The sequence below is a fragment of the Chlorocebus sabaeus genome, chromosome 12, assembly GCF_047675955.1.
Source record: "Chlorocebus sabaeus isolate Y175 chromosome 12, mChlSab1.0.hap1, whole genome shotgun sequence".
NCBI lineage: Eukaryota > Metazoa > Chordata > Mammalia > Primates > Cercopithecidae > Chlorocebus > Chlorocebus sabaeus.
In genome coordinates, this window is record NC_132915.1 from 48,211,063 (window position 1) to 48,237,390 (window position 26,328).

General features: G+C 45.7%; 2 protein-coding genes across 7 annotated transcripts in view; one reads left to right on the forward strand and one right to left on the reverse strand.

Annotated features, from left to right (window-relative positions):
* Positions 1–7,452, forward strand: part of ADAMTSL1 (ADAMTS like 1) — a 419,132-nt gene extending 411,680 nt beyond the window's left edge. For all 3 annotated transcript variants that reach the window (XM_007969153.3, XM_007969155.3, XM_007969154.3), the window contains 3 exons: positions 2,307–2,416; positions 3,210–3,430; positions 4,971–7,452. In XM_007969153.3, the coding sequence (XP_007967344.3) occupies positions 2,307–2,416; positions 3,210–3,430; positions 4,971–5,077 (438 nt within the window). In that variant the 3' untranslated portion in view covers positions 5,078–7,452. The remainder of the gene's footprint in view (positions 1–2,306; positions 2,417–3,209; positions 3,431–4,970) is intronic.
* Positions 7,453–24,006: 16,554 nt separating this feature from the next.
* SAXO1 (stabilizer of axonemal microtubules 1) overlaps positions 24,007–26,328 on the reverse strand; it is a 117,662-nt gene continuing 115,340 nt past the window's right edge. For all 4 annotated transcript variants that reach the window (XM_073021639.1, XM_073021638.1, XM_073021642.1 and 1 more), the window contains one exon: positions 24,007–25,407. In XM_073021639.1, coding sequence (XP_072877740.1) covers positions 24,404–25,407 — 1,004 coding nt within the window. In that variant the 3' untranslated portion in view covers positions 24,007–24,403. The remainder of the gene's footprint in view (positions 25,408–26,328) is intronic.

Genomic DNA, 26,328 nt, shown 5'->3' on the forward strand with positions numbered 1-26,328 from the left:
AACAGTCATAAACTAAACTATTTTAAAAGTTATGTCTCAGTGGTTACATGTGGAGAAGGGAAAGAGAGTAAAGAGTAGACACAAACTAGGCTCCTGAGTTGCTGACAGCATTTTATTTCTTCACGTGTATACAGGACTAGCTACATAAGTTGTGGGGCCCATTGCAACATAAAAATGTGGGGCTGCTTGTTCAAAAACTATAATGAATGTCAAGGTTGACAGTAGAGCATCAAACCAACTACAGTTTCCTTCTAAGGGTGTAGGGACATCCATGCAGCTAGCTTTGCTTTTATACAGTTGTCCCTTGGTATCCATAGGTGATTGATGTAAGGAGTACCTGTATATACCAAAATCCACACAAACTCAAGTCCTGTAGTCAATCTCACAGAACCTGCATATACAAAAAGTTGGCCCTCCATATACCTGGGTTTCACATCCCAAGACCTTTGGTTGGAAAAAAAAAAATGTATAAGTTGACCTGCCCATTTCAAACCCATGTTGTTTAAAGGTCAATTATACTCACTTTATAGAACTCCCTGAGATATACTTCATGTTTTAATCACTTTTTTTTTTTTAGAGATGGGGTCTCACTATGTTGTCCAGGCTGGAATGTAGTGACTGTTCACAGGCATGATCATGGTGCACTATAGCCTCAAATTCCTGGGCTCAAGCAATACTCTTGCCTTAGCCTTCTGCATAGCTGGGAATACAGGCATCAACCACCACACCTGGCTGTTAATCAGTTTTCTGTATGCACACTGTGCTTCACAATAAAAAGTTATTTTTTGGCCAGGCACAGTGGCTTACTCCTGTAATCCCAGCACTTTTGGAGGCCGAGGCAGGCAGATCACCTGAGGTCAAGAGTTCAAGACCAGCCTGACCAACATGGTGAAACCCTATCTCTACTAAAAATACAAAAAATAGCCGGGCATGATGGCATGTGCCTGTAGTCCCAGCTACTTGGGAGGCTGAGACAGGATAATCACTTGTACCTGAGAGGCAGAGGTTGCAGTAAGCCGAGATTGTGCCACTGCACTCCAGCCTGGTGACAGAGTGAGACTCCATCTGAGAAAAAGAAAAAAAAGTTCTTTTTAAAAATATGTTTAAAGAGATAAATTTTAGCCACTCAGGAGGCTGAGGTGGGAGAATCACTTGAGCCTAGGAGTTGAAGGCTGCAGTAAGCTGAGATTGTGCCACGGCACTCCAACCTGGGCAACAGAAAGAGACCCTGCCTCAAAAAAAAGTCCCGGTTATTGGTGTTAAGGGGTTTTTTGTTTGTTTGTTTTTACATTTACCTCAACCCTCCATGTGTTTGTGAATAATAGTGTCAAACTGGACCCTTCAGAGTCCAGAAGAGCAATAACTAACCTTGGGCACAGCTGTCTGACCCAAGAGAGCTACTTTTACCTTAAATCCTGCTCTTTCAGTGGTTCTTAATCTTTGAGGTCATGGATCCCTTTGAGTACTTGATGAAAGCTAGAGGGAACCTCTTGCTAGAAAAAAGCCAATAAACACAAAACTTTTGCTTATACTATTAAGGATTAACACCCCAGCACCACCCCCAGTGGAACCCTAGGGACCCAAAGACCCCCAAGTTAAGAGCCTTTGTTCTCAAGTGACCTCCATGGGATGCCTATCCTCTTGTTCTACTAAAATAGCAGATGTTGGCTAAAGGCCTGCTGCTTTTGTATTTCACAGACAATTGTTGCTAAGTGTATTTACTGTGACAGGGTCAGGCTCCATGAATTCTGGGGAAAGTTTAACGATCTCCATGAGCACACAGCAAGAGAATATGAGGGGGGACTCTGCATACCTAAGTCTGCTTTCTGTTCAGTCATCCTAGATTTAACCTGCAGAAAACGAAGCCAGGGAAAGAAAGGATGGAGTTGGTTATTTGGATGACTTTAGCAAGAAAACAATAAACCATATTAGCCTCTCTGCTCTGAAGGGGTGGAGCTATTTAGGGGTCTTCAGTTCTAAAGTCTACCACCACATTCCTAGCATATTATGCCAAAATATCTTTCATATGGTTAATCTGAGAGGGGCTTGACTTTCTCTTACTGGTTCTACACTACCATTAGCCATTTGCTGGCAGAATACCCACAGACCACAGGAAAGCTAACCATCCCATAAAGAAAACATATCAGTGAATGTCTTTTAGTTAGCCCAAAGAGGGGAAAGATGAATGGTCTGAGAGCCTCCAACAAGACCTACACAAGGATCTTGCATCCCATGCACCCCAAGCATGGCGGCCTCCACCCTTGACTTGGCTAATGTGCTGTATGTTACCTTTTTCTGCTTTCCAGTGCAATGGGCCTTGCATCGGGCCTCACCTAGCTGTGCAACACAGACAAGTCTTCTGCCAGACACGGGATGGCATCACCTTACCATCAGAGCAGTGCAGTGCTCTTCCGAGGTAAGAGAAAGCCCTGAATCTCCTTTTCCCAGCCCCGTGTCAACAGCACGGAAAGATGGTGCTGAGTGAATGTTTCTCTTCCTACTTACCACAGACCCAAGCCCTGCCCTCTCACCTCCATTCACCCCAAGCCACTGGCCTCCCCAGAGGCAGATGACTCAGTGTCGGTCTTGTGCTTACCTAATGGGCTAGGCTGGGATTTTCTCTCTCAGGGATGAAAAGTGCAAGGGTGTTATTCTTCTGAGAGAGGCCTCATACCTCAAGAGACCCACACTAGCCCCAGGGTGGGCAGGAGGTGAGGTCTACACAACGGCCACCAAGTCTCAAAGGCTCAAACCCCTCACTCTTGTTGACCTCCCTCTAGAAGTTAGGCTAAGATGAGAGCCCTTGTTCCTCAGTCTCGACCTACCATTCCAATCCAGTCCCCATCCTTATAACACTTCCTTATAGATGTCCCCCTGGGGCAAGGGGACTCACCACCCCCACCTAAGAGCCCAGCCTGTGAGACCAGGCTCTGCCAGTGTCCACATAGGGGAGAGCTCATTCTTCAGTCATGCGGTGAGATCCATATTCATTACAGAGAAGAGCAAATGGAGGCCCAATAAGAGGAAATAGCCTTCTTGAGATCATATGGCCATTTAGTAACAGCACAGAGATTAGAACCCAGGTCTAGTAATGCTGAAAGTTCTTGAGGAATCACCTAACATTTCTGAGTTTGCAGCACTGTTTTCACATCTGCCCTGATTCAGCCACCACAGAAGCAAACCTTAACCCTGCCACCATCCTCCTGCAGGCCCGTGAGCACCCAGAACTGCTGGTCAGAGGCCTGCAGCGTACACTGGAGAGTCAGCCTGTGGACCCTGTGCACAGCTACCTGTGGCAACTACGGCTTCCAGTCCCGGCGTGTGGAGTGTGTGCATGCCCGCACCAATAAGGCAGTGCCTGAGCACCTGTGCTCCTGGGGACCCCGGCCTGCCAACTGGCAGCGCTGCAACATCACCCCATGTGAAAACAGTATGTTCCAACCCCCAAGAACCTTCTGCAAATTCCCCACAGAGCATCAAGTGCAGAGAGCAGTCCCTGGGACCAACCCTGAGCACAGGGCATGGGGTCAGCTTCCCCAGGGACTGTGAGCTGGTGGTGGAGTTGAGCATTTTCAGTGGGGTGCATGGGTGTGTGCAGAGATGTGTATATAGGCATGACAGGGTATGCCTCAAGGGCTTCCGCGATCTCCATCCTGGCCCTGAGAGAGCCAGGTGCTGTTGGTCCAGTGCTGGAGGAAATCAGCCTCCAGTTCCCCTGCAGTCAGTCTGGCTGGTGCCCACAGGGGTTGACACATCAACAACTCTCAGGGGCCAGGCTACTAAACAGAAAGTGCTGTTAACTCTGAAGGCACACAGAGTGCCTCCCGCTTAGCCAGCCAGCTCTGCGCCCATCACAGCTCTGCTTCTCACCTGACACGGACCTGCTGACCCCCTCCTTCCCAGCCCCACAGGCATCCCCTGGAACTGTCCAGGACCCCCCAGCCTTGGAATTTGATACTCACTTCACTCCCTCCTCCTCATCCCAATACTGTTATTTGTATTCCAGTTGGGAAGGAGTTTATTTTTTTTCTTCCTCTGAACCCAAATCGGAGGTACTTACCCATGAGAAAGACGGCAAAGCTTGAGGCAAAGAATAGGAAGTAAAATCCAAATGTAGCTGTGCGGTTTTCTCCCAAACTGGGCCTCACTGAGCAATAAATTCCCAACACTAACGCAGATGCCATGTAGGCAAAAAGACCACTTCTTTTTACACACTGGGGGATGGATGATCTCTTTGTACTCGGGTAGTGTTAACCCGTTTGTGTCAGTGGCTCACCATGCTCAGAGAGAACCAATATTCAATGCACATAGTTAAAACTTACCAAACCAAGTCCGCACAATATTTAAGATCATCTAATCTGTGCCAACACTGAACTAGAACATCCTGGTGCTGTGTTTAAGGCAGAGTGGGTAGAAGGAAGAGAGACTGGAGGGCACATGAAAATAAACCTTAACAGAGAAAGTAGGCCCAAGTGCCTGGGGATGGGGGTATCCGACGCAAGCCTCACTTGCATACTCCTGCAAAGTGGGGGAGAATGCAGTCCTGGGAACCATCTTAAGGAGGAGAGTCATTTACTTAAAATACCAAAACCCATGGGAAAAGGCAGGTTTGCCTAGGAGGAGAGGTGATCACCTAGGAGATGAGGTAATCCCAAGAAGATAGAGAAAACAGGCATCTTCAGGAAGTAGAGGGAGCTACAGAAAAGCAGCAAACAAACAGCCCAGGGAGGGGCCCCATCATTCAGCCAGACAGACAGCTGCAGGCTGGTGCCACCCCCACTGTTGGCAGCCTTGGGGAGCAGGTGGCTGAACTCTGTCAGAGTGAGGCTGGAGAGCGGTGGCCACGGCAGACCCCAGGATGTACCCCAGTGGCTGAAACCCCCGGCTGCACATCACGCAGGCTGCATTCATTAGTCTCTGTTTCACATCTTTTTTCTGTCCCCTCTCCCCACCCTGTCCTCCTTTCCCAGTGGAGTGCAGAGACACCACCAGGTACTGCGAGAAGGTGAAACAGCTGAAACTCTGCCAACTCAGTCAGTTTAAATCTCGCTGCTGTGGAACTTGTGGCAAAGCGTGAAGACAGGGCATGGGGAAGCACTCTACCCTGGCCACACGAAGGACTCACGCAACCACCTCGGACAGAACCTAAGCTTTCTTCATTCTATTTATTTATTTCCCCCTCCCCACCCCACACACACCCTTCCAGCCTCCTCCACCTCCATCCTCAAGCATGAGGACATCCGCATGTTTTCTCTTTCAGTTAGCTGGAGGACAGGATGTTGGGAAAGGAAAGGACAGATGTCTAAAGGAGGTTGCAGAGCAGGCCAGGCAGACGGGGAGGCTCCCTTGAAGAGCTTCCTCCCTCCCAAACCTGGGTCTCAAAGACCAAGGAAGAGGCACGCACAGTCCCTGGGGACAGCAGGGAGCCAGAAGGTTTGTAGCCTATTGGTGCAAACATTGGACAAACACCTTTGTCTTTCCTAGAAGTGCACTATCAGAAACACAGGAGTGTGTTGCTGCTTTGTGTCCTCTTCCCCATCTGTCCCTTTAGTCATGGTTAGGACAGATGGGGAAGGGACACCATGCTGAGGCAGAAACTAGCCCAGAACTCAGTTCTTCTAGTGGAGGAGTGCAGAGAGAGGAGAACTCAAATCACCAGTAGGACGAGGTAAAAAAGCAAACAAAACAGGCCCTAAGGCACACAACATTGAAGAAAATGAGGAAGGGAGGGGAGGGGAGGGACAGAAGCAAAAAGGAGCCTGTGCGTGTTCCCCAGTGGGGCAGGGTGAGCAGGGGGTTCCAGGCTGCATGAGGCTCATGGACCGGCTCTGATTCCATGCATGTGCGCATGCTCAGAGCCCTGCTGCCCACGACAGAGCACTGTGCTGCATGGGAGTCCCCACTCCCCAGGCTATCAGAGCCAACGTTCTGCCTGTGCAGCTGCGGCAAAGCCAGCGAGAGGTGGGTCTGGCCATGCAGTAAGGCCACCCTGGGCACCTGTTTATCTCCATCGGAAGTCCTCCAGCCCTGCACTAACTGCTGCTGTGGGCCAGGGCCATTTTTAGCATGAACGGGCCAGGTTTTCTGCCTTCTAGGACCTTTGCTGCTCCACTGAAGGGCCAGGGACTATGGTCAGCTTGTCAACATCAACCCGTTAACTCGTCACTTTGCCAGCGAGTATCTGTCAGGCTGTCAGGTTGTAGCAACCTCTTCATTCCAGAGCTGGCCAGGGACTGGGGTGGGACAGTGGGTTTATGCATGCCCCATGGTACACCCTCCCTCTCCCAGCCTCCACCCCAGCGGTCTGCAGGCCCTTCCGCATGTAGTATTTATCTAGCAAGGTGGGGTGGTGGAGGCAGCACCCTGGCAAAACAGCTCACACACTGCAGCCACGCTCATCAGCTGTGGTGAGGTGGCTGGAGCAAAGTCAAGCAGCAAAATGAAAACTCTGGGACTCTGGCGAAATCCTCATTAAGCCAAGTAATTTTTGCCTCCTTCCCTAGAGTGACCTGAGATTAGGAGCAAGGGTGGCCAGAGCCCCTTACCTTCAGATAAGCCTCCCCCTCATGAAATGCCACTCACACTGGGGCTACCACTGACATCAGGGCTGCATTTTCCAGCCAGCCTGGAAGTAAAATTTGAGAGGAAGAAAATATTAATCTGTGTCCCCCCTACCAGTGAGCTGTGGACAGTTAAGTCGTGTCTCTTTCTTCCTCACCACAAAACTAGGCTCTAAGAAATTATGTTACTAAAAAATCAGTGTAATGTCTGTTTAAAATAAAAGAGAATGTTTTCTATGTCTGTATATCTTTTGTGAATATTTATTAGGATTTCTTGTATAAAAAAGTGCAATATTAATAATTGTACATTGTCATCCAGAAAAAAAAAAACTATTGGGGGGACTTTATTAACTTCCTGCAGTTGTGTTCCTGTAAACTTGGTAGTGATTATTCTATTTTTCCTATTTTTAATAGAACCTGGTGTTTAACTCTGGATCCATTCACTGTACAGGATGTGTTGTAAAAACTAACATGGGATGCTGAGGCAGTAAGAGAGAATTCATTTGTGGCGCAATAGTTGTGCACGGAATGATAAAGACAAATTCCATACTACTACTAATGTGGTTAATTATTTCTAGTTCACTAGCGATTGAAAAGCAGTGGTCACTATTTACATTTCCTAAAGAACGAGCAAGCATCCTCCAGCTCCATGTTGGGTTGGAGCAGTTGGCAGTGGGTCTCAGTGAGCTGGGAGAGCCTAGGTTTGGGTGGGAAGCAGAGTGCTCCTTGCATGAGATGAATGTACATTTAATGTTTGTTCTGTGAATTGCAACTCAGCAGCACCACAAGACAATGAAGCCTGCTGGCTAATGTGGAAGGAGGCACTTTCTCCTCTAAAACACAAAACTGTATTTGTATTTTTTGTACAGATAATACAGCTTATTTATTTAAATCTTGGCGTCTGAGTCTCTATTAAACTCAGCCTTCCCCTGGTGGTTTATGCAGGGAGCGAGAGAAGTCCCAGTCAAATTGGGTGGTGCCCAGCCAGTTATTTGTGTCTGGCTGAAGTGGAAGGATTGCAGTTTTCATCTTTACACAGGAAGCTGGGGGCCCATGCCTAGAAGTGCTAGCTCTGTAAATAAACCCAAAGAAGCTGCATTTGTAGATGTACACACATTCAGGCTGAGTGCAACCGAACGAGATGACAGTTACCTCATTGACAGGCCTATGTGGTGGGATGATGGGAGCCACAGTACCTTCAGGAAGTGAAGCAAACAGGGATATCTCTTGGGAGAGATGCAGACTTGGGTGTGGAATTATCCTCACTCATCAGGCTTCCTACCAACAGAGACACACACAGTGGGAGGCAGCTGCATAGTGAAAGTTCGATGTATGCTATTAATAAAGACTAACACTTATACATCACAACTACATTTAATCTTCACATCAACCCTATGATTATCTCCATTCACATATGGGAAAATAGCAGCCCAAAGAAGCCCAAGGTCACCCAGCTGGTGGAACTAGGATTCAAAGTCAGGCAATCCTACTCCAGCCAAGACTCGATTTGACCCACCATGCTGCCTCCCGCCCCGCTGCCTGCAACTGCTGTGCCACAGCCACCTTTGGCAAGCATGACATTTTTCCCTACTGCTTGAAGGTTGGTGGTTGACAATAACAGGACATTTTACTGAAATTGTCACTTTCTCCTGCCCTAAAGGCAGTTCTTTTACCATGATAGCACTTCTAGCTCCCTATTTTTAAAGCATTTTAATAAAAACAGCTACTGTAGGAAGTGTAGGGGGGAAAAAAAGGCACACCTCTAGAGCCCTTCATAAACAGGCCCTAGTGAAAGGGCAGCATGTTGCCAGGCCCAGAAGATGCCCACACAGAGACTATGGTGAGAGCTGCTACAGAGGACCCATGGCCTGAAAGCCCAACTCCAGCCGGTTTGCCAGCAGCTCACCCCCCAACATCACAGGCCTGTCAAACAGTGTGAAAATATACCAGAAAGCTCTTCTTGACATTTCAGTTATTTTTTAAGAAGTCGTAGGTTTTGTTTTAAAGAAAAAGTCAATGCTAGAACTATACATATTCACATACCGGCAACCAAACAATGTCTTACAGAGACCCTACAGCAGGAGGGAGGAGCTGGAAATGCCAGAGCAAAAATCCATGAGTCTCAAATGGTAGGAAGGGCTCAAATACAATGTATGGCAATTTTTCCAGCCAAAAGCAGAGTCCTTGCTTAGTCTCAAAGATTTCCAGGAAATCCCTGGTCCCATTAAGATCAAAGTGGTCAACAGTCACTGAAGCTCATTTATGCCTCAGTTTCTTCTTCCTGCAACAACATACCTCATCAGGTAGGGCTGTGTGAAAACCATTAGTTGATTCATGTTGAATTTCTTGAACCCAGGAAGCAAAGGTTGCAGTAAGCCAAGATCACACCACTACACTCCAGCCTGGGTGACAGAGCGAGACTCCATCTCAAAAAAAAAAAAAAAAAAAAAAAAAAAAAAAAAGGTTGGGGGATAGCTGGCTTATCATCAAAGCACTTATTGAATGTTAATTGCTATTATCATCAACATCATCTAAGTTACCTTGGAAGAAACAGGAAGATGAAGGGCAGGGCTGGCAGAATTTTTGCTATTTTACTTTACTTCCCATTATCAGCTTTGAAAGACTCTCCCATGTTTCCATTTTTAATTGAGAGGGAAATCAACTGCTCCTCCAAAGCTCAATACTACACAATAGCCAGGCACAGTGGCTCACATCTGTAATCTCAGCATTTTGGAAGGCCAAGGCAGGAAGATCCCTTGAGGAGTCTGAGACCAGCCTAGATATGGCGAGACCATATCTCTACAAAAAAAATGTTTAATTACCTGAGCATGGTGGCTCACACCCGTAGTCCCCAGCTTCTCAAGAGCCCTGGAGCTCAAGGCTGCAGTGAGCTGTGGCCAGGCTACTGCACTCCATCATGGGTGAAAGAGTTAGACCCTACCTAAAAAAAAAGTACACAAAAGTATAAACAAGAAAGACAAAAGACATCAATGAACCATGTTCTATGTCTTGGAAGAAAACCTATCAGTCCGTGTAGCCAACTCAAAGACTCACCAAAAAACTGACAAAAATCCAGAAATACTACTTCCCAGGAGAAATGTTATAATTCCAATGTACTGCCTAGACTCAACTCAGAACACCCAATGTATACTACTATTTCCTTCAAGTAACTAAAAAGCATGGAGAGATATTGATTCATGAGCAAATATACAAGCAAAAGCTAAAATTAAGGATATTTAACTTGCAAGTGGTTGAGTTTCTCATAAATAACATGCAGTTATCCCCTCACTTCATCCTGTAAATGAACCCAAAGAAATAGTCCACCTTTATTCATGGTTTTCAGCTAAAATGAGACAAGTTAGATCTCAATCATCTGTTAGCGGGGTTCCCAAAAGAAGTCAAAGCCATCTACTAAGGGTCAAGGAATGGTGGGGTAGAGAAAAGGATGGAGCACTTGGGAAGTAACCTCATGAAAACTGACCTGTTAGGTGAATTAACCCATGGAAGGATAAATCAGGAAACAAAATAAGGCATAACTCCCCTTTGGTCTTCTCTCTCTGTGTTCCTCATTTTGTTCAGTAAACCAGCTATCACATAAAGACTTCAGGGTTCAGATTCAGTCTGCACTGAATGTGAGTTAAATCAGAGAAGGTTATCTACCCACATCACATACTGCCAATTAGGACAATATTGGCATTGATTGATGTAAGACCTTGAAGTAAACAGTAAAGACTTGAATACCCAATGAATTCTACAATCCTCCAAGTTTAACCTCAAATTATTGTCTGCTCCCCACTCACCCAGTTCACTTGGAGATGCTTTTACAAATCAAATGTGTATGAGTTTGTCAGAGACTGTTTTTTGGCCAAACCTCAGCTTATTCATAGCACCCCAAGATTTTCAACTGTTTTGTTGCCACCCCAAAACTTAAAGGCAGATATTGGTAATCAAGCCTTTGCTAAGAGAACTGGGGTGCTGCCTTGTCAACTAGAGTTTTACAATTTCACTCAGGTTCTGTGAAGCACCTCGTCCCAACAGAGCATGTGTCATGCCTCTGATAACACAATATACAGATGTCGCTCACCTCTGTGTTTTCAAAAGGCAAATTCCATCTCCAACCTAGGATTTCCCAGGCTGCCCCTAAAGATATGGTTCATATGTGTGTAAACAGAAATTAAATGTGAGGTTATATGAGTGAGGAAAAAGCAGACGGTCAGGAATGGTTCTCCTGCCGAACATAAATAATGTTTGTTTAAGCAGAATGCTTAGGAGAGCCTGAGAGATTGCATGGTCAACGTTCAGACCAGAAAGCAGAAAGCCTGGGAAAACTGCCTCCCTCTCTGGGACTTCACGATGGCCAGGGTGGCCTTTGTTACAAATCCTGTGACGCATAGTAGACAAGCTGTGAACAACTTAGTTACCAGGTGAGCAAGTCGAGGAAATGTCTGGTGGTGAAGCCCAGGGGAGTGGTGATAAAGCGTGTCATGGCTTGGTTTTCTTCCCCTAGGCCCCCATCATCATTTTTTAAATAACAGCAGAAGCACCAGGAAATGGCTTGGCTGAGGCTAGTGAAGAATGGCAAAATTGTTCTTTAGTCACCCATCTACAGACAATCCCTGAATTACGATGGTTTGACTTACGGTTTCTCAACTTTACACAATGGTGCAAAAATGAAACACATTCAGTACACTTCTTCTCTGACAACGGGGCTATGTCCAAATAAACTCATCATGAATTTAAAATACTCTAAGTCAGAAACACACTTTTCGTTTCTGATATTTTTGACTTATAACGGGTTTATCAAGACAACTTGATTGTTGAGGAACATCTGGGTTCTGTTTCATGGCTGGAGGTCAGCATGTCTCAGTACCAGAGCACAGGGCAGATGCCAGCTCCGTGGACTCCTGAGCTGAGTTTCTTCGGCCTGCACAGGCTTGTCCCTACTACAGTGAAGAGATTCAAGGTAACCCCCTAAAAGCAGGTCCCCAAGACCTGAATCCTGTACACCCTTTGCGCGATGAGGGTTTGCCTTCGTACTTGGCCAAGTACGAAGCTGGGATGGAAAACAACCAAAGTCCTCATCTAGCCCTGGTGGTCCTCGCCTGACCCTTTTATTACCAGATGATCATCCATCCCTTCTCATCTCATCTCTTTCTTCCTGATTTCTTTTTCCATGACATACCTTTCCTTTTGCTCAGCATTTAACACACTTTGCTAAGCACCAACTCTGGGCTCCAAGCACACAGGGGTGAGAGCCTAGTCCCTGCAGTAAGGGAGCTCACAGTCTAATTGAGAAGCAGACACATCCCACAGCAAATGACAGTGTGTCCTACCACAGTTACGAAGTCCAAGTTCTGGGGAATCTCCAGCTCTTCTCCCTCATTTGGCCCCTTCCATAGTCAGCACCAGTGATTGCTCTCTTTAGTCCTAATCTTCTCTCATTGGGGCATTTGCAAAGGTCTCCTAACTGGATTATTTAAATCTACTCTGGTCTCTACCAATCCACCTTCCACACAACAGCTAAAACTATTGTTATATTGCCTATAAAACTTCAGTATAAACTGATATCTATGTATAAAATTAACTTAAATCTGTACTCTCGGGGCAGTTAGATAACATTTAAAACACCCAATCATAAATCCACCCTCCAGAAGTACCATTGCAAGTATTTCAAATATTATTATCTAACTCTGCACTAGAAGTTTCATTAATTATACAAAGTTTATTAGTCACACAGTAGTGAAATATGCCATGTTTGAGGACCAGAGAGAAGAAACAAACATGACTGCCCTTGTATAGATAATGTGAGAATCCAGCTACTATCGTTTGAGTGTGCCCCACTCCACCCCAAAATTCAACTGTTGACAATGTGGTGGTATTAAGAGGTGAGGCTTTTAAGAGGCAATAGGTCACCAGGGCTCCTCCTCTCATGAATGGGATTAGGCTCTCTAAAGAGTCATCACAGAGGGAGTTCATTTCCTTTCTGCCCTTCTACCTTCTGTCATGTGAGGACACAGCGCTCCTCCCTTCTGGAGGATGCAGCATCAAAGGCGCCATCTTGGAAGTAGAGAACAGTCCTCACTGGTACCTTGATCTTGAACTTTGCAGCCTCCAGAACTGTGAGAAATAAATTTCTGCTCTTTATAAACTACCCAGTCCGTGGTACCCCTGACAGCACAAATCGACTAAAAAACTAGCAAATCCAGTAGCCTGATGATCCAAGTCTAGTGTTGTCTTTGGTTCTATGTGCCCAACTCTGTTTGCCTGATCTGAATAGGGAAGTTTTTGGCTAATCTTACTTTAGGAACGTTCACTTTAGAGTAACTAAGTGTTTATCAGGGTGCCCAGGGTTGGACAATAGGACTTATTCAAGTTCAAGGAGCAGGTTATACAAGTACTTTGGACTAGTTTGCTAGCATTTATGCCCATGCCAGAATTTGGTCTGAGACTTGTTTTCCTTGTAACACACCACCTCAGGTACTGAGACAGTGTAGGTGGAGACACAGCCTCAGCCTCTCATGGATGGGAGCTACCCATCTTCACCATGATAACTTGGGAACTGTTGATCAACAAAAATGGCTTAAATCAGTTCAGTTCACAAAGAGACCTTCCCAAAACATGGTTTGAGTTGTATCAGTCCTCTGGTCCTCTGCTTTAAAATCTTTATACCTTCCCACTGTTGTTAGGACTGAACTCCTTAAAATATCCTGAAGTACCCTACAATAGCCCGCCTCATTTCTGGCCACTTTCTCTGGGTGACTGGCCTCAGTTCCATGAAGTTCCCATTTTCCTTCTGCTCTCCACCTTCTCAAGAGCCATGGAATAGCAACCACCAAACCCATAACCATCCACTCTTGTTAAATCAGGGCAGGGCAAATATGGAGGCTATAAAATGCTTGTTACATAAAGTCTTTAAATATTGACCAATTATACAATTTTTTTCCCCACTGCCTTGCAGCAAAGGCAGAGAGCTGGGCCCCTCCATCTTTGACAGCCTTTAGAGTTGGAGGCTGCCTGAGATCCAGAGTCACCATCAAGGGTACAGAATCCTATCTTCCCAAGCTACCTCTTCCCCTTGCCTCTCCTCGATTTCCCCATGGCACGCAACCAGGGCACACTACTTTCAGGGCCAGATCTGGATTTGTGGTGGAAAAATAAAATTATATTATTTATTGTACAATTATGTACAACATCTCTTCTTCTAACTGATCTTTTGCTGAAAGACTGAGCTTTGGAAAAACTGATCTTTTGTTTTGCTGAAAAAATGATGGGTGGGAATACAAAAGAAAGTGACCAAGAAAAGACTAAATTGTATGACATGATAAAGGATGAAGAAATCCTAAGGGACAAGATCTGGCTAATTGGCTAGAGACACCTGGGATGAGGAGACAGAGGAGAAAAAGGAAAAGAAGGGAAAGAACAGGGAGGCAGGTCACATCTCAGCTGATATTCACAACCTCAGGAAGCTATTCCCACTGCCTGAGCTAACTCCTTCTGCCTCCTCCTCCCTTCTCCCTCAAAGCACACAGCACAGTCACTATTACTTATCCAACCCTGGTGCTGGTAACCTGACTTCAGAAAACCCTTCCTTGAGGATGTCAGAAAAGACCCCTTTCTCCCTAAAGACCATGGGACAGAAAAGGGAAACAGAGGAAAGGCTTTCAGAAATCAAGGATGTTGCAATCACTTCTCAGGGACCATGGCAGGAAGCAGAAGTGCAAGGCCTCCTTCACTGCAGGTTCTCCTCAAAGCCCCACTATACCTCAATTCCCAGAAGCAGCCTGTAGTGATCCCACCCTCATCCACCTCCATGGATGGTAGCTCTGTCCTTTCAGTCACTTAAACCCCAAATTATGGCATCATGCTCAGTTCTTATTCCCAGCTCACATCCAATCAGCAACTTCATGTGGCCTACCTTTGAAACACATGCAGAAAGTGACACTTTTCTCATGGACCCCACTTATCCCCACCAGGTGTGAGCCTGCATCGCCTTCTATGGAATAAGCCTTCTACCAGGCCTTGCTTCTACCTGTGCTCCCCTACAGCCCGTGCTCCCCTACAGCAGGTGCTCCCCTGCAGCCGGTGCTCCCCTACAGCCGTGCTCCCCTACAGCCTGTGCTCCCCTACAGCCGGTGCTCCCCTACAGCCTGTGCTCCCCTCCATAAGCAATCAGGGTGACCACAGTTATGATTTTCACAGACACCAGATCTTGGCACTTCTCAGGTCCAAGCTTGATGTTGTCACCTCTCAGAACATGAGCCAAATTCCTGGCAATTGCCTGTGAGGTGCTCACTGGCCTCCTCACTGCTCTCTGAACACACCTAGACAGAAACATGCCCACCTCAGGGCCTGTGCTCTAGCTGCTCCCTGACAGCCACTTGGCTCCTTCTCTCATCTCCTCCTTCAGGCCTCTCAAATCTCACCTCCTCAATGAGGCCCTTCCTGATTGCTCCATTAACAAAAACCTGTGCCTCCCAGAACCTGAGCCTCTTCATCCCAATGAGCTTTTCCTTGTTGCCTTCTGACATATCAGATCGTTAATATGCTTATGATTTAGTATGTGTTATTTTAATTATACATTATATAGTTGTTCATTATTTATTGTGCTTATTTATTATTCATGTTTGTCTCCCGCTCACTAGACCATAAGCTCCACAAGGGCAGGATCTGAGTCTGCTCTGTTAACAGATGTAGGCTCAAACACCCAGAAGAGTGTGTGGCACCCAATAGACATTTTTGGAAAGAATGAATAGGTATAAGTACATACGGATGGATGGATGGATGGATGGATGGATGGATGGACGGATGGGAGGGAGGGAGGGAGGGAGGGAGGGGATGTGGTCAATGCTATGACAAGGCATCCCATCCATCCTGATGACCAGAGCTAAGTCAGCTGCGACAGGCAGTGGAGGAGGAAGTAGGCAGATCTAGGAGGGGGTGGCTTATATGATAGGACATATGGAGGGAGAAGGCAGGGTTCCTGAGTCCCCACCTACCACACAGGGAACTCACTGGACAAGTAGAGAAAATGAACGCCTGGAAGAGGCTGAAGACCACCGGGGGCCACCTGGGCGGGCTCCCTGGGAGATGCCCTGGGACAAGAGAATGTTAGAGCAACCGACCCAGGACTCTGAGAGAGGGTTGCACAGGCCAGGAAAGGGCACTGTGATAGTCTCAAGTCAGGCAGGTTCCTGGAGCCCACGGGAAAAAAGGTAGGAGTCTCATGGAATCTTCGTGAGCTTCTTAACCAAGAAGATAAATGTTTCCTAAATACCATTGTTTGAGGTTTTATAAGATAAACTCCAAGATGTGACTATGTGTTACCAAATCACAAGACAAAAATACCTTTTTCCTTGGTGTATCCAAAGGAATTGTTTTCTCGAGAGAAGAGAATCCAGTCTAAAGTGATTAACTGTTTCAAACCAAGAACTTACACACTGAATGATCTCTTCAAATGACCTTCAGCTCCTGGCTGTAATCGTTCCTTTTTACATATTAGTCTTGTAAATAAACATCATGTAAAAAAGCCCCATTGGAATCTAATCAACATTTTTGTATCTGTGTTCCCAGAAGCAATTATTGAATAGATCTGAATGGTAACTCTATACTAGGTACAGTGGAAGATCACACACACACACACACACACACACACACACACACACACACACAGAGTTACTGTTCCTAAAGTTTTTTCCCACCTATTTCTTAGGTCATACACCTATAAATTGCATGTCCCTTTAAAGGTATTCCAAAATTCATTCTTTTCTCTCAATCTGAATGAAGAGATTATTCTTGCATCTCTCTAGCACTCCCCTTCTTCCAAGGTACCATTCAAAAACTACTGTCCACAAGGTTTGTTTTACAAACCTCATTTCCTCTAATCCCCTGAGCAATCCTGTGAGGACTTTGCCAAGTTGCATGACCTCTCTGAACCTCAGTTGCCCAACTGGAAAGGCAGGAATAACAACAGAGAGGGGCTTTGTGGATTGAATGAGACGGGATGTGCTGGTGCTTTTAGAACTTGAAGGGGCTTTACGCAAGTGATACTCGCATGAGTCCATTGTCCATCACAAATGAACTTTCCCAGGCTCTCTGTGCCCTGCACTTTGGCTGTACCATAACCTCTCATTTATTAAGAAGCCAAACAATCTAAACGTCAACGACCAGGATATTTTAACATTCAGAGCTGACCCTGAGACGCTACAGGATCCAATGAGATTTCTGAATCATAAAAGATAGATTGAACTTCATGTCTGCACGGCATGTGTATTTTATGGTATTCTAAACTTATTTGAAAAATTTATGATGAGTATTTGGCAGTACTTCTCCATGTGTGTTCCAACAGGTTTTACACAATAAAAAGGCTCTATCGTCAGAGCTGAAAAATGTTGCTTCTTCCTGATCAATGTTCGTCCCTCCCTTCCCTGGAAACTATACCTCAGTTTTCCTTTGGGTACCCACCCCACTCCTTCAGCCCTCATGCAGTTCATGTAGTTCACACGAGATTGACCCCACACATACACACTGCTCCGTCCAGGGGTGGACCCCAATTCAAGCCTGTATGATTAGTATTTTCTATTGCTACAATGATCAGTTCAGGGATCCCCATAAAACTCAAGCCAGGCAAGACTCAATTCAGGGATTTTTACTGGAACCACTGGGAAGCAGAGGCCCTTTTCTCTCCGTTGGGATTGCTAGCTAAAAGGATGCTGTAAGGCCTGTATAAGAGGGCAATGTAGAAGAAAACGAAGCCAAAAGATGAAGACCAAGACCTCATTATATCACTGAAGCCCCTGGTTCCAACTATGCCTAAAGTCAACAGAGAAGCCCTAGACTGTACAACTGCCTGAACCAATAAATTCTCTTTTTTGCTTAAGCACTTGTAATGGCAAGAATGCTGATTCATACACTGGGTCATACAAAGTTAAACAAGGTTTCTTTACTATAGGGCTTCACAGAGCCTTCAAAATATTAACATGCATTATGACCCTCCAACAGGGAGATATAATATACAGCACTCCTCAAACTTACGTGTCCAGTGAATTTTTTTTTTTTTTGGAAGACTGTATCATTGGACTTGTATTCCATAGACAACACCTTGGGAAAGGCTAATACATATTACCTATAGGTTAACCAAGTATTAAAAACTACAAATCCCTATTCCCTTATTATTCTGGATAAATGAGACAAATGGGAATTCATTTATCCAACACTGTTGATGCATTTATTCAGACTTTAAAAGATGTATGTATATAATTTTTTCTTTTTTTTTACGAAATTGGGGTCATAAGCACAAATCATGGTATATTTTTCCAGACTTAATAAAATATGTGTATATATACAGTCGTTTTTTATTATTATACTGGGGTCATAATTCCTGAGTGGCTATACTTTTGAGTTCTGCATTTTAAAATATTTTGGCCCTCTAGTCTCACTGCCAAGTTATCAGCTGTCACTCTGCTTTGTTTAAAAGTGTCTACCTCTAGCAGCAGCCCTGTAAGCTGTAAACAAAATGAAAGAAACTCATTGGAACTGTGTGTTTAAAAACAGAACTCGGGGATGGGGGCAGTATGCTGACAATGAGAGCCAGGGTAGGAGTATGTCCTGAGTAGAGTACCTCAGTTTCTGTACATGAAATCTATGTCGATGTGTCGATGATTTTGGCAATTTAAAAGCCACTTATTTCCAGGTTCCTGCCTTGGTTTTGGACAGCTAAAGTTTCCAAATAACTGACCTTCGAATATGGGAATTGTTATACTACTTAGCCAAGAAAAGAACCACTCCAACTTGATAGTAAGCACTGAACTCTGCTTAGGAACTTTAAAATGAAAAATTCTTTGTTTAAGGCCAGGAGCATCCATAGTCCAAAAATTCCATTTCCTCATAAGTCATCCATTGGCACAGAAGTCAAATTTCAGTCATTTTTCAGGCGTTTTTTTTCTGCCTATAACTCTCAAGTCACTGATTGCCTGTTTAAAGGGTATTTGCGGGCTCCCCTGTTTTATGATCTTATAATAAAATAGATGGGGATTTGAGACAACAGAGAGGTAACTAAACTCCCTTCTTGTCATTGAAAGTATAGCCTTGGCCCTAAGCAGGTAGGCAGAGCAGAGGCAGAGGCAGACAGGCTGGTCTGGGCAACAAGGCCCATGAAAATCAGTGTTAGATTCAATCACAGCAGTGGAAACTCCTGTGTCTTTTTCATTTGCATCAAGCTGGGTTTGCAGCCACATTTAGAGGCTTGACAAGGAAAATGCATCAGGATTTCTCATGTAAGTATCTAAGGATCCAAAGGCTTCAAGAACCAGGGCACCTGCAGCCCAGTAGTGTGGCTGAAAGAGGAGCCCAGCCTTGCATTGCCCTGATGCTTTTTCCAGATTCCAGAGCACATGTTCTGGAAGGGTCACAGGCTCCTGGGCCACTGTTGCACCCTCAAAGTGGGGAGGAGCCAAGCACCTGCTCAGACAGCCATGTGCAATTCTGAACCTGCTCTGCCAAAGAAAACACCCCTGTCTGCCCCAACCCCAGCATTTATGTTCAGAAAGGCCTCTGTCTTCCCACTTCGAGGGCTGCTGACCAGATGTGGACCTGGGTGAAGGCGGGGCAGGTCTGAGGAACCAGGAGGCCATTAATCTGCAATAAGGACTGTGCACACCCCCGCCTGCTCCACCTACTTCCTCTTGACAACTGCACAGCTAAAAAGCACTTTTAGAGGAAATGGATCCCTCAGTTCATCTTCCGGATGAGTCATTTTGGAAAGAGTTTTTGTGCAGATCTCATTGCCCTGGGGCAGTTAGCGCCACTCAGAGGCCGAGGTCAGGAGATCAAGACCATCCTGGCTAACACAGTGAAACCCCATCTCTACTAAAAAAGAAATACAAAAAATTAGCCAGGCGTGGTGGCAGGCGCCTGTAGTTCCAGCTACTTGGGAGGCTGAGGCAAGAGAATGGCATGAACCTGGGAGGTGGAGCTTGCAGTGAGCCGAGATCGCACCACTGCACTCCAGCCTGGGCGACAGAGTGAGACTCCACTAAAAAAAAAAAAAAAAAAGCAGAAAAAGGAGGAGGAGGAGGATCTTATTCTCAATATCTACACTACTTCATTTCAATTTTAGGGCAATGAGACTAATGAAAAGGCAGTTAGAAAACACACACAAAAGCAAAACCTTAAGATGGGACAGGAGTGCTGGCTCCCTCAGCTCAGACCCCAGCCAGGACTGTTGCCCCTGATGTCAGAACTGGGCTGTGGTGTCTGCTCAGCTGCCCCTGGTCTGCTGGTGCTATCTGAGAGGGTGTGGAGGTGGACAGCTGGGGCAGAGGATGAAGGTGGGAGAGCATAGCCGCAGGGAATGGCCTGGGGTTCAGGGGTTAGCGACCCCTGCCAGGGTTCTCTTCACCTGCACACACAAGTTAGCCTGGTGCTTATTCTGCTCCAGGTTTGCCCTTCTGCCCAGTCAGAGCCAAAGTCACACTCCAGGTATGCTTTGCAGTTGAGAAGACCGGTGAAAGCCCATAAGCGCTTCACCCCCTCCAACTGGCTCTAGGCCAGGTCTAGCAATGGGCTGCCTGCCTGTGCTTACTCCTTCCCACTCCTCACTCACACAATACTAAACTACAGCAGAGGAATAATGAAACATAAAATGACATCATGAAGAAATCAGGAGGAATGCCCTCAAAGGACAAGGGATTTCAAGAAACCTGAAGAAGGCAGGAGGTGAATGCTGGAGTGATGACTGACAAATGTATAAGAGGAAGCCACAGCCTGGAATGAAGACACTGCCAGGGAGCTGGAGCTGCAGGGAGTGGGGTCTGTAGAAGCTGGTGGGGCTCAGGATTCGAAATGACAGGTACCACAGAGGGCAGGGGAGCAAGCGGTGCTATAAACATGGGCATCACTGACAAGGGACCTATCCTTCCCCATCCTCCAACCACTGTCCAGCACAAGAGCTTGAAGCCAAGCCAAAAAAGGAGACTCATCTTTAAAGACATTGATTCCTGAGAAAATGCAGCCAGCAGTAGACTGAAGAGTGCTTTAAGCTGATTTGGTGCTATATTCAGACCTTAATGGGGGAGGGGGTTGAAAAGCGAATTCCTGATCCCCCTCAAAAAGAAGGCAAAGTACCAGAATCTCTACCCACACAGGTGGCCCCAGTGTAATGTGAATCAAACAACAAGGCCTACCCTGGTCACCTAGCCTGCTGACAGGATGGCAGACCTGCCCACAGCCTGAGGTAGTCAGATACCACCATCTTAAGAGGACTGCATGCCCAACGGATGTCCCTGGGCACCATACCCTAAACCAGCAGACCACTTCCAGCCCAGCCCAGGGCTCCACACAAAGCCCACTCTCCCCAGCCAATCAACCTCACTAGAGAATGTCCTTTCCTCTGATGGAAAAGAATTCACCATCTTTCAGTTGTAAAAGCTCAACTCTTATTTTCTGCCCCAGAACCTCATCCTCAAGAACCTACTCGATCCTGCATTGAAAGTTTTCCTGCATAGCCATAAAACTTTTTGCCTTGTGTTCTATTATATTAATATCTTTGACCTCTAGTCATTTTTATTTAATGGCACACCTAAAGTTTTGGGAACCCTGGGCTAGGGTAGGTGATTAAGCTCCCACTTCATTCTCCTAAGTGGACAATATGCAATATAAGCACGTGCACACATTTTTGAGAGAAGACTACATGTTTGAAGGTTTCCCATTGTCATATTTGTTGAATGAGATCATACCAGGTATAGGGCAGTGCGTGCACATGTGTGTGCATGTCCTTTCATCACAGAGCCTTTTACCCGCAAACTCAATATGGAAGCACAACACGCAGACCTGCTAAGAAGGTGCTCAGATGAGAACTGAGGAGGAAACCAGCGCCCCATCTGCTCAGCTCCTCTTTCCTCCTCGTGGCCCAGCTGCTTTCTCAAACCAGATTTCTAGGAAACACAGTTAGCAACTCTGACACAAAACAACTAAAGACTAAGTTACCTATATGAGGAAAAAACACATATATTTTATTTTGTAAAATACATAAAATAAAAAATGAGCAGTTATCCTTACCTGCGCACTTGTAAACACTGACTGATGAAATCATAAGTAGATTCAGCCAGTTCCAGTTCAGCAATTGTCTTCCTCACCCTCATCTACATTTAATGAGAGTTAACTGTGAGTCAGAGCTAAGTGACTGACGTATACACTATCAATCCATCCAAACAGCAAAACCATGAAGCCAGGATTGCTATTATCCACATTCTCACACGTTGAAGAATTTGACCAAGCTCTCATAGCTTGTGGTGTCAAGGGCCAAGGTGCAAAACCAGGTCTGGACTCCAAAAACCATGCATGCTCTTCACTACCATGTTTCAGAAGGCCCAAATAGGTGCTTTGTATTTATTTTTCTGTATATTCTAAGTGTTTTACTTGTATTAATCACTTTCATAATATTAAGGACATTTTAATTTGGAAGCCAAAAAAAAAAAGAAATAGGTAGTAGGGGGAGAATTGGTTTCTTAGGACCAAGAGGAACAGGCAAGGAAGGGATGCTGTAGGGTGGCCTCTCCAGCCTGGGGTCACCATGAAGATGGCCTCATTACAAAGGCAGAGCTCAGACAAAATTCTTCAGGGTCTGTGACTCCAACAGGGTCTGTGATCCTCAGTCAGCCAGTCAATCCCATCCTTGCGCTTCCTCCCTTCCTGGCAATTGATAACATTAGCAAAGCTTATTAACCTTGATGTTACCAAACACTGTCATGTAATTATACCGAGAGGTGAGAAACGGAGGGTGTATGAGAACCAAAATTCCTCATCTGCCAAAACAAATCATGTCTGAAGTCGATGAATCAGCACATAGCAGTATATGTATATTATTTAGGAATGTGAATAGAAGTATTATCAAAATAGATAATTTAAAACTGTTCTCTCTGGGGAAATATCAATGGGGGAAGGCTAAGCAGCTGGGACATTAGAGATTGCTGTATTTTTATAAGCATTTTAGCACTATTTGGCTTTTCAAATCAAGTGTCAATTTTTTTTGATTTGTTAAAACAAAGTAGTAATAATAAAACTTACCCTTCTTAGTGTAATCCTTTAGCTTAATGAACTCCAGTAGGCTCAGACAGAATGTGGTTTGATGTAGTTTGTGGAGCCAGGAGATCTGAGACACAGAAGATGGGAGGTGCCTGGTGTTGTGGAAGAGCCATGGGTCAGAAGACCTGGATTCTGACCTTGGCTCTGCTGCTCTGTGCTGTGTGACCTTGGGAAAGGTGATTAACCAGTCTGAGCCTCTCTACCCCTAAAGGCAGGCACTCAGACCCCATACAAACCAATGAGAGGATTAAATAACATAGATCCCAACCCAACAATGAAAACAAAGCTCATGGTGAGGATGCAAGGTATGGGGACCTGTGAGGCCTGTGTCAGGTGGGTGACAGCCATGGAAAGACAGAGCCCTAGATAGAAAGGAACAGGCCCCTGGCCCCTCCACCAGGCCCTGAGCCCAAGCCCAAGGCTCCAGACATGAGCTGAACTCCCCTCACCTTCTCCATGCTGCTCCCAAGTTCCCTGAGACCACGAAGTGTATTTTAGGCTGCTGTGAACTAGAGAGAGTCAAGTGTCCCAGACTGAAGTCTGCATCCCTCTGTGAGGCTCACCCAGACCCATGAGCTCATCTAACTGGCACAAAGTCTTTCCTCAATTCTGCCCAATTAAAAACAAAATCTTCAAGTTAATTGGCTGTATGGGACCCTCTTTAACAAAGTCCCTCCTCAATTTTGCTCAATTAAAAAAATATAAATAAAATAGCTTTAAATTACTTGGCCTTAGAAACAAACGTGGTAAAAAACCTTAGGCTCAAGAGAGAAACTCCAGGGTGGAATCTGGCTCACCACTAGGTCTAACTTTGTCACAGGTCTGGTCACAGCTGTCATTTTAGGACAAGCACATCCAGGCTCTCCAGAAACAAGGCCAGCCTGGGGCAATTTCTTCCAGGCTCTGAGCATTTAGAAGAGCCCACAGCTTTTGCTCACAGCTCAAGGACCAGGTGTTGACTGCCTGGTTGCCAAGGCTGCTTTTTCTCCCTCCTCTCCCTGGAATCATAGCCTGTACCGGCTTGGGGTTGGGGAGAGGTCTGGTAGGTTCATGCATCCCTGCCTCCCTCTTTCTTTCCCTCCATCACCTGTGACCAAAGATATCCACACCCCATCGAACAGCCCATCGAACAGCAGTATTCTTGCTGGTATGTCATGCAGTGAAGAGGTAGAAGGATGCTTTGTGAAGCAGCCCTGCACACAGAGAACCCAAAACAAGACACCAGACCAGGCCCAAGGCACCTCCACCAATACTGGCACACAGTGGGGATGCTAACATAAAATCTCCCAAAGGTCCCAAGCAATACAGACTACTGTCTGCACAGCCAGCACATGGGTGTAAACACACAGAGCTACAGATTCATTCCCCCCAAAATAAAATTTATTCTTTGGTGCTTCATACTTGGCAAGGGTTAATCATTATGTCAGTTCATACAATGATTAAATTAATAAAATACATCTGGATCAGAGAAAACCTCAGAGACCAATTTTGATTCCATAAGCACAAAGTAAAGAACCTGAAACAGAGTGGGGATACAGTAAAGGAGAAGTTAAGGGGAGTTAATTAGCCGGTGATTAAATGTCATTTTCCCTGAGTCAAGTGATTCTCATTTTATTCAAGTGCTCTGGAAGTGGTGAAGGTTTTTTTTTCTGTTTTTTGTTTTTTTCTGTCATTTTAGGGAATTCTTTTTTTGTCCAACAAATAATTCTCAGTTGTCTGCTTTTAAAAGTACTGTGTAATTTCTAAATTACAATTTTTCAAAATCAGGCTGACACTTCCAACTTCCTCTGGCTGGGGTTTTCTGAATCATCCACAGAAAGATGGCTGCTCTGCTGAGAGCCTGCCTGGGAAACCGGCTTGTATATCCTGTGCCCCAAAGCATCCACTTCCTCAAAGGTGTAGCCAGGAGGCTCAAGATATGAAGCTAGGCACCTGCTCATTTCCTTGGGAGTAAAGCTGATGGTGTAGGTGGTCTGGCCTTCCACAGGGACATTTCCTCGAGGGCCAGACCAATGAGGCTTACAGCTTTTGGTATTCATAAGCGGGTGGGGCACATAGTGGGCCCGAGTGGTGGTCAGGCAGTCCAAGGGCTCGGTGGGAAAGTCCAGCTGGGGAATGGGCTTGACTGGCTCTGTGCGAATGCTGGACCACTGCTTGTAGTCATCCTTGGTGGTGGAAGAGCCTTCAAAGCGACCGCTTTTCCTAATCTGAGGTGCAGGTCGGCAGGACTGAGCTGGGACACCCTTAGGGTATGTGTAATGGGCCTGCACTGTTGTCAGAAGATCCATCCTGTCTTCAGGAGGGACGTAGGTGATGGGAGCTTTGGAGAACATCTGGGGCGTTGGCCAAGCTTGGTACTTATCTCGAAACTCAGTGGTGTTAGAGAAAGGCATGTCTAGCCCAGGGGGCCTGGCTAGAGGTTTCAAGCTCTTGGCAGGCTCACCCATCAGGCCCCGGTAGGATTGTTTATGAGTGGTAAGGCTTTCAAAGGGGATTTCACAGGGCCTGAACTTCTCTGCTTCGTGCACAAAGCGCTTCTCCACGGGGTGGGCCACGTAGCTCATCTTGTAGTTAGTCACATCCTCCAAGGGGATGTTACAGAGCTTTGGCATGGCCAGAGGTTTACAGCTCACGGTCTTCACAAGGCCTTTTATGGGGTAATCGTCCTGGTGTGTGGTCCTATTATCAAACCTGACTGATGCTGGCTGGTATTTGTGTTCCAGACGAAGTGGTTGCCGCCTTGGTTGGTTCCAAGGCAAATAATCAGCTGAAATTAAAGCAGAAGAGGTAATTAATAATAAATCAAGTCAACCAACTTGCATATATTCTACAGAGCCCGAAGGTCATAAGCCAGTCTCCAATGAAGTAGTCTTTGAGACAAAGGAACGACAGAGCACATCCCTGCTATCACTTGATATAGTGAGATAGGTAATTCACAACCCACCACTGGCAGGCCACCAGCCAGACGAACCAGGCCTACCTGGTCATCTGTGGGGTGACAGCCCACTGTGTCCCTGTAATCCACACATCTAATCCACATATATCAAATATGCTGCTCCAAAGGAATAGGGCATTGTATTGGCTGGTGAGAGAAAAGTGGCTGCCACCTGTATAAAACTTATTACATAACAGGCAGTGTTCTAAGTGCTTTATATATCAACCCACTTAATCTTCAGACTGTCCTAATAAGGTGGGTACTATCAATGCCAGTTTTACAGATGCAGAAACAGATGCACAGAAAATGAGAGAATTTGTCCCAGCTCACTTGGCTAGAAGTGGAAAGGCACAAATGCAAATTCAGACCCAGAGCCCACAATCTGACCCACTCTCTGGTTCTAACAATTAAGGAATACCAACTACATGTCAGTCAATTGTGCTAAGTCTTTCCATACATGATCTTGTTTCATCTTCACAATAACCCTTTGTGATGGGCATGATTCTCTCCATTCTACAGATTTCTAAAAACAAGGCTCAGAGGAGCTAAGAAACTTGCCCAAAAGTCACATGGCTAGCGAGTTGGGTTGGAATTTAAACCGTATTGTTGACTCCAAAGCCATGTTCTTCTGATACCTCATATCACACTTAGGGGCATTATATTTCCAGATGGAGTAAAGGTGAAAGAAAAAAATAATCTAAGGGAAGATTTGCAGGAGGAAAACAACTTCAGAATGTTTGAAGAATGAAAAGA